The 12925-nt window shown below is 52.8% G+C and overlaps 1 protein-coding gene across 1 annotated transcript; it reads right to left on the reverse strand.

Moving 5' to 3' along the window:
- Nucleotides 1–1177: 1177 nt before the first annotated feature.
- Nucleotides 1178–8548, reverse strand: WDR13 (WD repeat domain 13). Its single transcript, XM_011991417.1, has 10 exons — nt 8526–8548; nt 8311–8390; nt 7393–7633; nt 6890–6999; nt 6636–6766; nt 5719–6026; nt 4383–4563; nt 4135–4276; nt 1971–2089; nt 1178–1512 (listed from the first exon to the last, which is right to left on the reverse strand). The coding sequence occupies exons 1-10, from the start codon at nt 8532–8534 to the stop codon at nt 1328–1330; spliced, it is 1506 nt and encodes a 501-aa protein (XP_011846807.1). The 5' UTR covers nt 8535–8548; the 3' UTR covers nt 1178–1327.
- Between the last annotated feature and the right edge of the window lie 4377 nt (nt 8549–12925).

Below are 12925 nucleotides of genomic sequence, written 5' to 3' on the forward strand. Positions count from 1 at the left end.
GGAGGAGTCTGGGGATATCGCCCCCTGAGGAGGCAGCAGAGTCCTGCAGCCTAACATGGTGAACCCGCTGGGGGTCCAACCCAACATTCCCTGCCAACTCCTCCACTGTCACTACCCTGGTGCAAGTCCCCATCACTGCGCTCAGAGGGGTCTCCTGCTGGGTCCCCTGCTTCTACGCCCACCCCCAATTTGTTCCCTTCAGCAGCCAGAGGGAGCCTCTATGACCAAGTCAGATCATATCCCTCCTCTGCTTGAGACCTTCTGGTCACCCCCACTCAGAAAAAAAGCCAAAGTCCTCACTGTGGCCCATGAAGCATCTGGCCTGTCTGACCTCATCTACTGTCACACTCTGGTCCAGCAAGACTCTGGCATACACAATGATCCTTCTGGAGCGCTCTAGCCTCAGTGCCTTTAGGCTGGCTTTCTCTCTGCCTAAAATGTTCTCCCCCTACACTATGACTCCCACTCACTTCATTCAAGTCTTTATTTAAATGTCACCCTGAGCCAGGTGTGGTGGTTCACGCCTGTAATCCCAGCACTTTGGGAGGCTGAGGCGAGTGGATCGCTTGAGCCCAGGAGTTCGAGACCAACCTGGGCAACATGGCGAGATCCCGTCTCTACTAAAAATACAAAAAGTACCTGGATGTGGTGGCACACACCCATAGTCCCAGCTACTTGGGAGGCTTAAGTGAGGGCCACTTGAGTCCCGGAGATTGAGGCTGCAGTGAGCTATGGTCATGCCACTGCATTCCAACCTGGGTGACAGAGTGAGACCCTGTCTCAAGAACAAAAAAGTCACCCTGTCAGGATCATCTTCCCTGATGCTGTCACCATAAAGAGCCCACTCCCCCAACTTCTGCAGCTCTGTCTCCCATCCTTGCTTTATTTTCTTCACACCACTCATCGTTAGCTGGCCTGTTCCGTATTTTTGTCTACTGTCTCCATTATGATGCAAGCCCAATGAGGGCAGGCATTTCTGTCAGTTTAGGTCAGAGCAGTATCCCCAGTGCCCAGAACAGTTCCTGGCACACGGTCGGGGCTCACTAAAGTCTATCAAATGCATGAGTGTGTAAAACAGTTAAGGCGGTGCCTGTGACCCAGCAGACATTCAATCAATGCTTGTGGAATGAATGAAATCCGTCGATGCATGAATGCACGAATGAGTCAATGAACCCCGTTCCACCGTGTTCCTGGAGCTGCCCGCTGCCCTGCCCGTCCCTGGCAGAGTTGGGAGCTGGCCCTCAGCACGACCACCGAAACTTTATTTACAACACGAGGCTGGAGTAAGAGGGGTGGGATGGAGGACAGCAGCAGGGCTGACAGGACCCTACTTCTGCTCCCGCCTCCAGACGATGACCATGCCGCTGGCGTCACTGGAGGCCAGTAGGCTCTCGTCGCAGTTGAAGCTGACATCAAGCACAGGTGCACTGTGGCCCTGCAGCTTGTTGACGGCAGCCTTGGCCGCCCGCTCCACATCAAAGAAGTGCACGCACATGTCCTCACTGCCCGTCACTGTCGGGGTGAGAGGGAGAGGCCATCGGGAGGCGCCTGGGGTGCCCGTGGTGGGAAGTCCCTGAGGTGTCTGAGGTGTTGAAGGGTGTATGTCCGAGGTGTGAGGTCCTAGCATGGCTTGGGGAGGTTTGAGGGGGCCCCATCCCTAGATGGGAGGTCGCCTGGCTGTTTCGGTACTGTGTGCAGAGTGCGAGGTCTCTGGGCTGTTTGGGGGGAAGTGCGTTCAAAGTGTGAGTTTTCATCACTTCTCAGCCTTTTGGCTGAGACCAAGTGCAAACTGTGAGTTCTCTCAGCTGTTTGGAGCTGTGAGTCCCAGAGTGAGGCTGTTGGGGCAGGAGGGGTCATGAGGCCCAGGAAGTCAGGGCATCAGAGTGTCATGATGTCTGAGCCAGGTTGGCACCAGCCCTGGCTCCTGCCCCTCCCCAGTCACCCAGATCCCCTGTCCCTACAGGACTCACCCACGCAGGCCCCCTGGCGGAACGACATGAGGGGACAGAAGATGCTGCGCACAGGATGTGAGCTCTGTTCAATGGGGAAGCTTCTCTTCAGCTGCAGGGTCCCCTCGTTGTCTACCACCCTGACAGGAGGACAGACCGGGTCAAAACACAGCCCCAGCAGGGAGACAAGTTGTGGGCCTATGTCCCCACCCCTGTGCCTAAGTTCTTTTCAAGGTGCATGAAACCCGTTTTTTTTGTTTTAGTTTTTGAGACAGGATCTCACTCTGTCACCCAGGCTGGAGTATAGTGGTGCGATCATGGCTCACTGCAGCCTCAACCTCCCAGGCTCAAGTGATCCTCCCGCCTCAGCCTCCCGAGTAGCTGGGACTACCTATAGGCACACACCACACCCAGCTTATGACACCCAATTCTGAGATGACTGCATAAACTATAAATAGGGGCTGATGTGTGAGTTACTGATGGTTCAGAAACCATCTCTGTTGGTATAAATGGGAGCCTCTGCAGTTTCATTCACTAGCTTTTCTTTCTAAGAGTCTCTAAAAGATCCTGGTGTTAAGACAGGCACAAAGAGAGGAAATAAACACACTATGGTACGCCCACACTGTGGAAAACTGCACAGCCCTTAGAATAAACCACAGTCCCCACAGGTGACCTGGGGGGTTGCCACAAGGCATCGCATGGTGAGAAACTTGAAATGTAGGAAAGGCCATTTCTTTTTTCTTTCTTTTTTAAGAGATGGAGTCTGGCTCTGTCGTCCAGGCTGGAGTGCAGTGGCACCATCTCAGCTCACTGCAACCTCCGCCTCCCAAGTTCAAGCAATTCTCCAGCCTCAGCCTCCCGAGTAGCTGAGATTATAGGCACCTGCCACCAAGCTCAGCTAATTTTTGTATTTTTAGTACAGAAGGGGATTTGCCATGTTGGCCAGGCTGGTCTCGGACTCCTGACCTCAGGTGATCCACCCGCCTTGGCCTCCCAAAGTGCTGGGATTACAAGCGTGAGCCACTGTGCCTGGCCGGAAAAGGCCATTTCTTTAAAACGTCTTTCCTTCAAAACTGTGGTGGGAGCTAGGCAAGGTGGCTCACGCCTGTAATCCCAGCACTTTGGGAGGCCAAAGTGCGCGGATCACTTGAGGCCATGAGTTCGAGACCAGACTGGGTAACACAGCAAAACCTCATCTCTACAAAAAATAGATTAAAAAAGTTGGCCGAGCATGGTGGCGTGTGCCTGTAATCTCAGCTACTTAGGCTGAGGTGGGAGAATCGCATGAGCCCAGGAATTGGAGGTTGCAGTGAGCCATGATCATGCCACTGCACTCCAATCTGGGTAACAGCAAAACCCTGTCTCACAAACAAAAACACACGCGGATATGTGTACACGCCTAGGATTTGTAGACAGACAAGGATATGTGGAAAGATGTGGATCGTTAATGGGCTTTACTGTGGCAGAAGGAGGCCAGAGGTGGCAGGAGGAAGAAAGGAGAGGCTGTGGGAAATGGGTACAAACTTAAGGGTACACTTAAATTTTAAAAAATTTAAGTATATATAGAAATTGTTTAAAAAGGAGAAGAGAAATAAAGGGGTAGAATAAAAAGCATCCTCTTAGGCAGTGGTTTTCAGGCCTGGCTAGATATCGCTTAGGGAATTTCTCAATCTACCAATGCCCAGGCCCATCCCAAAGCTTCTGAAATTACTGGCCTGCAGAGGGGCCCGGGCAAGAGTTTTTAAAGCTCTTCAGGTCATTTCAATGTGTGGCCCAGGCTGAGAACTGCATTTGGGCAACATGACAGATGTGAGTGGGGACAGTAACCCCCAAATTGCCCCCCGCAAAAACAAAAACAATAAAAGAAAAAAGAAAGGAAAACAGGCCTCTGCTTTAGGTAGCCCTAATCTATTTTATGCTTCAGTTTGCTCGCCTGCAAAATGGAAATAATAACGGCACCTACCTCACAGGTCGGTGCAAGGATTCAATATGGTGATACGTGGAAACTGCTTCGAACGGGCCTGGCCGCAGTGATTGCTGTAAACGCGCTCACTATTGCTATTACTGTTAACTGCTACTACTGCTCCCTCAATTAAATTAACCTGATGGAGGAGATGAGCTACTGTCCCAGTGTGCTGGAGCAGGCAGGCCCTCCATCTCCAGGAGGCCCTGATGGGGGACCCACCTGTAGAGCAGCAGCTTGTTGAGGCAAGCATTGATGAGCAGTGAGGGATCCCGGGCCTCGCGGCTGACCCAGGACCGGGCTGAGATGCTGGTCACAGGGCTCCCCTCATGCACCACCAGACGCTTGGCTTTGGTCAGCTTCCCTGCAGCAGCAGAGGGAGGGAAGGCAAAGGCGAGGGTGAGGGTGAGGGCTGTGCCCTGGAAGGGCTGGAGGGCGAGCACTCAGATGCAGGCCTGCTGTCTGCCTACCCGTGGCCATGTCGAAGAGGAAAGAGAAGACACTGCCCCGGTCATCACCCGCCCAGAGCAGCCGGCCAGGGGCATCAAAGGACAGAGCAAGGACACGGCCCGTCAGCTTGCTGGAGCCCCCCTTCACTTTCTTGCCCGTGGAGATGTTCATGACATGCACGTTGTGCTTGGCGTTCCCCACCTGTGGGGAGAATGCACAGACCATCATCCTGCTCCCAGCCAGGCCCTCCTTGAGTCTGACCACAATGGGGCTGCTGTTGATGCGACTGGCTAGTCCCTGAGTCTATTCACAGTGCGGCTGTGGCAGGTAGACAAGGTGACCAGGCATGAATCCACCTCCCTAGCCAGCCCCTTTTGCAATCTGCCCAGAGTAGGCCACCTGCCTATGGGACTAAAGGGCCTTCGGAGCCATCATGCTGCCCCTTGGCTGGTCCTCCCACAGTGTGAGAACCACAGGGCCCATCTAGGCCTATGATCCCAGCTTTTCCCTGCTCCCTGGCTGCTCCTTTCTGGAACTTGTGGGGCTGCTGCTGATGTGGGGAGAATCCCGGCCCACAAGCTCACCCTTAGTCGGTTCCTCTGCAGTTCACCCCACCCCACTCCGGGTTACACCAGACTTTCTAATGTCCTTCCCCTGCTCTCTGACCAATCTACCCTGGAGTCTGACATGGTGGGGCCACTGACAGACCAGACAAGGCTCAGCCTCATCATCCTGCTCCTCAGAGGTAGCCCCTGCAGTTGGAAAACTGTAGGACTGCAGCTGATGGGACCAAAGGGGCCCCAGAGCCAGAACCCTGCCCCTGGCCAGTGCTCCCTGGAGTATACCACAGCAAGGCCATCCCAGACCAAGAATGGCACTCCCCCTTTTTTTTTTTTTTTTGAGACGGAGTCTCGCTCTGTCACCCAGTGGCGCCAGCTCGGCTCACTGCAAGCTCTACCTCCCAGGTTCATGCCATTCTCCTGCCTCAGCCTCCCGAGTAGCTGGGACTACAGGCGCCCGTCACCACACCCGGCTAAGTTTTTGTATTTTTAGCAGAAACGGGGTTTCACTGTGTTAGCCAGGATGGTCTCGATCTCCTGACCTCGTGATCCACCCGCCTCGGCCTCCCAAAGTGCTGGGATTACAGGCATGAGCCACCGCGCCCGGCCCACTCCCCTGTCTTCTGATTTGCTTCCCTTTTAAGTCTGACCACACTAGGACTGCTGTGACGAGATTGGGTGGGTGCAGGGGGATCCTAGGCCCCCCTGGCTGTCCCTCCTTATACTCTGAATCCCTCAGATGGCCTTCCTGACCCAGCCCATCAGCCCTTGATGAGTGGGTGTCCTGGAGCCTGACCACGGTGAGGTTGTTGTTGACGGGCTGGAAGGTGCAGCAGAGCAGTTCAGCGCCATCAGGGTCAGGGATCTCCCGGATGCAGCGGCCATCCTCAGAGGCCCAGATGCGCATGGTGGCATCCAGTGAGGTGGACACGAGGATGTCATTGGAGAGGGACCAGGCGAAGTCAGAGACACCACGGGTGTGGCCCCGTAGCACACGAAGCACTGTGGGTGGGGCGGGCACCAGCTGGCACAGGGAGATGCTGCCGTCGAGTGAGCAGCAGGCCAGGCGGTGCCGGTCATCATTCGCGAAGCGCACCCTTGGGACTGCAATGCCAAGAAGCCATTAGTGGGAGTCTGCACACTCATTGGGCACTTTTCTCTCTAAAAGGCTCTGACGTGTGTGCCAGGGGCTGGGGCCCCACGGCATGAGGCACAGTGGCCTCAGCAAAGGGCTTTCCTTGGCTGACAAAGGGAACTGTAACCCCAGAAGACTCTCTGCCAAAACTCCCTAAGTCTTAGCAGCTCCTTTGCAGATTGCAAGTCTTCTGCAATGTGAGAAAGTTCCTGTCTTAGCGAACACTTTATAATCAAGTTCTTGGCAGTTTGCAAAACCCTTGACACTGTAGCCCACTCTGCCCTCTGCAAGGGGATTTATCATCAGCAAAGGCTTTGAACTCTTCCAAGTGACTCAGGAACCCAGGCAGCCTGCTGCAAAGGGCTCTCTTAGGCTTCTGAGGCCCTTTCCAATAGACGAAGCACTGAGACTCTGCAGACCACTTTGCAGAGGGATTTTCAGTCTGCAAAAGGCTTTACGGATGGTCATTCCTCCTTTGGAGGTGTGCCAGGGGCCTTGGATTCAGAAAAGGATGCCTTGGTTGGTTGTCACAGTTTGGGCAAATGCTTGGTGATGGAACCCGCCACCCACTGGCTCACCTGCCTCATCCACGTGCTGGTCAAAAACATGGTACATGCCCGCAAAGGCATAGTTCTCGCTCAGTGATGTGTCCCCGGCCATGGCCCGACTTGCCTCTGCTGCTGACGTGGGCACCACGCTGCCAGGGGGCCTGGGCCCCAATAGGAAGTGAGGGGTGACAGGAGGTAGATGCAAAAGTGTTCAGTCTGCCATTGCCCCAGGGCCCCTCTCCTCCTCGCAACCCACCCCCAGCCTTGGTTGCCTCTGTGCATACCTGTCCTCATAGACAGCACGGTTCATCTGTGCCTGCAGCTGGTAGGAGCCTCGGCTGACAGAACGACGGTGCCCACGGGCCCCCAGGGCCCGAGGATCATCCTCAAAGTCCTGCAAATGGAAAGGGTCAGGATGGGTGCATCCTGCAAAAAACTCGAGAACCTTTGAGGTGTGGAGCCCTGAAAATCTACCTAGAGCCAGATCACTTCTCACCGTGCCCCCTGCCACCACCACCGCTGCCCGCTTGTACAGTGGCTTCCTCATGAGTTCTGCTGTTCCTGCCCTCCCCCTGCTCAGCAGATACTCAAGATAGGGCTTGTTATATGTTTACTGACCTGTTTACCAAGTTTATTGTCTGTTTATTGATTTACTTGGCATATTATATTTTTGTCCTCTGCTGATGCAGAACAGTGCCCAGCAAAGAGCAGGTGCTTGATGAAAGTCAGTGGAGTGAATGTGTGTAGGCAGGGTATGCCCAGGGGGTGAATGTGGCCAGGAGCTCACCTCCATGCGGTCAAGAGTAGTGCGGCTACTGCGGACGATGCTGTTGCTATAGGCACGAGCACTGCCTGGCTCGGAGAGGGGTCCGTAGCGCTGGCCCAGCAGCTGCCCCCGAAGCCTCAGGTACTGCCGACGCAGCGCTGGGGGGTGCCCAGCCTTGGCATTCTCCCGCAGCAGCTGGCTGCGCCGGCGGATATACTGCGTCCGAAACTGTGGAAACGTTGGTGTGCGGTACGCGTTGTACCTGCAGGGTCAGGATGCAGGGCAGGCAGCAGGCACAGGACAGAGGGAATCAATCAGCTCGGGAGATAGGGCAGGAGAGTGAGGTGTGTGGCAGTGACTGGGGCCTGGGTGGTTAGAATGACTAGCAGTGGTGACGGGGGACCTCTTGGTCCTGCAGTGGGAGTGAGTCTGCAGTAATAATGAGCATGGTCATGAGGTCAGTTTGCAGACAACAATGTCAGTCTGCTGCCCTGCTGGGGTCCATACGGGGTGACTGAGTCAGTGCAGACAATAATTGGGGTCGGTATACCAGGGCGACAGAAGTCAGAATGACATTAAGGGGGTCAGCGTTGGGAGGTGATGGGGTCAGAATGGGGAAGTGATGATGTAAAAAAAAAAAAAAGTCCAGGGGACACCCATAGGGGATAGGATGTCACTAGCCTGAGCCCCACCTCCCTCTCACAGGCAGCGTCGTTGCGCATGCCTATATCTGACCACACTTTCCCGGCTTGCTGTTTAGACTCCTCTCCGGCCCAGCCAACTCACCGCGGGCGTGCCCGCCCCCGCTACTGCGCATGCTCACCTCCGGCATGCCCACGCAGCCGCATTAAGGCAAGTTCTCCGCCCAGCCTCACTTATCGCCATTGCGCATGCACCACAGTAAGTTCTGCTCCCATGGGCTTCGACCCCACGCCTCACCTCGCGTCCACTGCTAAGACTTGCTGCCACACCGCGGCCATTCCCCGGCCTCCTCCTCTGGCGTGTCCGCCCGCGGGAGCCTGCAGGACAAGGGCCTGGAATGTGAGCGTCCCGAGCGAAGGGATCTAGTTCCGTCCCGTCCGCCAGGCGACCACTGCCATAGACATCGAGTCCCTCCGTGCCGGAGATGTCACGAACTCCCACCCGGCTGTTACCATGGTCATCGCCCCAGCCCTGCCCTTCCTGGGCAGCGCCGGGGTGACACACAGCGATTCAGAACAGACACCGCCCCTCCCCAGTCGCCATAGCAACGCCCCTCCCCCGCCTAGCATTCCTTGCTTGACATTCCCCATCCATCCTGTCCCCGCCGCCCTCCGCCTTCCCTTCTCAGGTCCAAGAGCATAGCCCGGGATCGGGAACCACCTCCGGGGCTGCCTCCGGTTCTTGAGGCCCCCCGGAGCGGCCCTGAGACCACTGTCGCCGGTTCCTTCTGTCTCTCCTCCCTTTCTCAGGCTCCAAGCAAGATGGCTGCCTGCTATCAGAAAGAGCTGCCGAGCCCAGAGCGAATCGATAGACATCCTTCCCAGGGCGTGGGAGTCTCGCAGGCGCATTGAGGGACATTCGCTTCAGGCCCAAGGACGGAGACTCCACCCCTCGAGTTCTACCCACTCGTTAATGGCACTTTTTGTATATGGAAGGATAGTGTCTAAGGGACATAGCGTCAGGGGTGAGTTTGCGAATCATTCCCTAGAAATCAGAAGTACATTATAAAAAAGAGAAGAAACACGACTTTTAAAAGTGGTGTAGGGCCGGGCGCGGTGGCTTACGCCTGTAATCCCAGCACTTAGGGAGGCCGAGGCAGGTGGATCACTTGAGGCCAGGAGTTCAAGACCAACCTGGCCAACATGGTGAAACCCTATCTCTACTAAAACTACAAAAATTAGCCGGGTATGGTGGCGGGCGCTTGCAGTCCCAGCTACTCGGGAGGTTGTGACAGGAGGATCGCTTGAGCCCAGGACGCGGTGGTTGTAGTGAGCTAAGATCGCGCCACTGCACTCCAGCCTGGGTGACGGGAGTGAAACCCTGTCTTAAAAAAAAAAAAAAAAAAAAAAAAAGTGGTGTAGGCCACTTTTTAGCAGCACAATCTTGTCCAAGCAAAACTTGAATAATGTAATAAAAAATCATCATATATGTAAAGACGCCTTGAAAGTTCACCAGTTCTTGCAGTGGGCCTCTGCACACCCCTGGGATGAATAAGGTCGGTTGTGTGTGTGTGACTGGGATGGTTGGACTTGGATGCCCCCAGAAAGCTTGAGGCTTGAGTTTCTAAAGACAGAAGATAGAATTAGGCAAAATAAGCTTTGGGGTTTGGATCCAAGGAGGCTATCTGAATCATCTCTATTTCAACTTCCAGCAGGAAGCTGCGTTTCAAATTGTTCATCTTAACGTTATCAGGGTAAACTTCCTGTTGGATCTTAACATCAACTGACATAAAATTCGAAGCTGTTATTTTCCACACTATTTTTATAACAAATACAATCAATTGAACAATGTTTTAAAGTCACTGAAAGATCCCACTGTATTGTATTGACTCAGCATCTCCCTTGTCCATGTAACAAGCTTATCAGTGTCTTTTAATATTAAATACTCTTTTGTAACATGATTGATAAAGAATAGACTCTATTTCACTGCACAAACGTGTAACGTTAACAAGAACAATATTTATGAGACAATGTCCTGGGTACTGTTCAAGGTATTTTATATATGTTAATCTATTTAATCTTTTTTTTTTTTTTTTGAGATGGGGTCTCACTCTGTCACCCAGGCTGGAGTGCAGTGACATGATCTTGGCTCACTGCAATCTCTGCCACCTGGGCTCAAGCAGTCCTCCCATCTCAGCCTCCCGGGAGCTGGGACCACAGGCATTTGACACCATGCCCGGATAATTTTTCTATTTTTGGTAGAGACAGGGTTTCACCATGTTGCCCAGGCTGGTCTCAAACTCCTGAGCTCAAGTGATTTGCCTGCCTCAGCCTCCCAATGTGCTAGGATTACAGGTGTGAGCCACTGCACCCGGCCAATTTAATCATAATAACTGAAGGTTGTGGGTCCTATTACTATCGCCAATTTACAGATGAGGATATTTGAAGCCCAGGAAATTCAAGGGTGACATTTTATGGAACTGGTTCCTTTAAGATTTTTTTTTTTTTTTTTTTTTTAAAGACATGATGTCAACTGGGCATAGTGGCTTATGTCTGTAATCCCAGCACTTTGGAAGGCTGAGGTGGGAGGATCACTTGAGTCCAGGAGATTGAAACCAGCCTGGGGAACAAAGTGAGACCCCATCTCTACCAAAAATTAGTCAGGCATGGTGGTACATGCCTGTAGTCCCAGCTACTCGGGAGGCTGAGGCAGAAGAATTGCTTGAGCCTGGGAGGTTAAGGCTGCAGTGAGCTGTGATTGTGCCACTATACTCCAGCCTGGGCAACAGAGCGAGACCCTGTCTCTGAAAAAAAAAAAAAAAAGCTGGGTGTGGTGGCTCACACCTGTAATCCCAGCACTTTGGGAGGCTGAGGCGGGCAGATTACCTGAGGTTAGGAGTTCGAGACCAGCCTGGGCAACATGATGACTCTGTCTCTACTAAAAAGATAAAAATTTAGCCGGGCATGGTGGCAGGCACCTGTAAAAATCCCAGCTACTTGGGAGACTGAGGCAAGGACAGTCACTTGAACCCTGGAGGCAGAGGTGGCAGTGAGCTGAGATCGTGCCATTGCACTCCAGCCTGGGCAACAAGAGCAAAACTCCATCTCAAACATAAATCAATTAAAAAAGAGAGAGAGAGATGGGGTTGGCTGGGCATGGTGGCTTGCACCTGTAATCCCAATACTTTGGGAGGCCAAGGCAAGAAGATGACTTGAGTCTAGGAGTTTGAGACCAGCCTGGGTAATACCTTGAGACTACATCTCTACAAAAACAAAATTAGCTGGGTGTGGTGGCGTGTGCTTATAGTCCCAGCTACTCAGGAGGGTGAGGTGGGAGGATCACTTGAGCCTGGGAGGTCAAGGCTGCAGTGAGCCATGACACTGCACTCCAGCTTGGATGTTAGAGTGAAACCCTGTATTTTAAAAAAAAAAAGAGATGGGGGGATAGGTCTTGATATGTTGCCCAGGTTGGTCTCGAACTTGTGGCCTTGAGGCATCATCCCACCTCAGCCTCCCAAGGAGCTGGGATTTATAGGCATGAGCCACCACACCCAGCCCTGAACTGGTCCCCTATTTGTGACCGGCATTGGGTTTATTTCCATGTTCTTTTTTCATCATAAAGAGTGTTGTGATAAATGCCTTTCCCATTCACTTCCACCTACTCTCAACAGAGCCCTGCCCCTTCATCCCACCACTCTGCTTCCAAAGAAATGTGATGGAATGAAATCACAGGAAAGTCAGGAATTCGAGTCAGGGATACCTGGAAAATTCTATTTTACCATTGGGATGAATTGTTTTATTGTTGTTTTTCAATATTCACATATTAAATTTATAAAAATTATTTTTAAAACCTCTTCTATAAGGCTATAAGATACTAGACAAAACAAGCTAATGAAAGGTTTGTTGCCCAGGCACTGTGGCTCACGCCTGTAATCCCACCACTTTGGGAGGCTGAGGAGGGTGGATCACTTGAGACCAGGAGTTAGAGACCAGCCTGGCCAACATGGGCACCTCTGCCTCCCGGCTCAAGCGATTCTCGTGTCTTAGCCTCCCAAGTATCTGGGATTACAATCGTGGACTACCACGCCTGGCTAATTTTTGTGTTTTTAATAGAGACAGGGTTTTACCATGTTGGCTAGGCTGGTCTTGAACTCTTGGCCTCAAGTGATCCACCCGCCTTGGCCTCGTAAGTCCTGGGATTACAAGCGTCAGCCACTGCACCCAACCTGTTTGAATTGTTTTAACATGTATGTGCTGTCATTAGATTAAAAATGGTTTTTGTTTTTGTTTTTGAGACAGAGTTTCCGAGTTTTTGTTTTTGAGACAGAGTTTTTGTTTTTGAGACAGAGTTGTTGTTTTTGAGACAGTTGTTGCCCAGGCTGCAGTGCAATGATGTGACCTCGGCTCACTGCAACCTCTGCCTTTTGGGTTCAAGCCATTCTCCTGCCTCAGCCTCCCGAGTAGCTGGGATTACAGGCACACACCACCACATCTGGCTAATTTTTTGTATTTTTAGCAGAGACGGTGTTTCACCAGGCTGGTCTCAAACTCCTAACCTCACGTGATCTGCCCACCTCTGCCTCCCAAAGTACTGGGATTACAGGCATGAGCCACCGCGCCTGGCCTAAAAATGGGTTTTGAACAACAAGCCGATGAAAGAAGGCAGTTGCAGCTTGTTGAGAACTTGGAGAGAAAGGGGCAGTTTTATCTGTGGGAACGGCAGGTCAGTGAGTCGGGGAAATGAGGGTCTCAGGCCTGGGGGTATCAAGGAGAGATTGTGAATGACTTTGGTTGCAATCATGACATCTAGAAAAAAAAGCTCGGCCGGGCGCGGTGGCTCAAGCCTGTAATCCCAGCACTTTGGGAGGCCGAGACGGGTGGATCACGAGGTCAGGAGATCGAGACCATCCTGG

This window comes from Mandrillus leucophaeus, unplaced genomic scaffold (assembly GCF_000951045.1).
Source record: "Mandrillus leucophaeus isolate KB7577 unplaced genomic scaffold, Mleu.le_1.0 Scaffold395, whole genome shotgun sequence".
Classification (NCBI taxonomy): Eukaryota; Metazoa; Chordata; class Mammalia; order Primates; family Cercopithecidae; genus Mandrillus; species Mandrillus leucophaeus.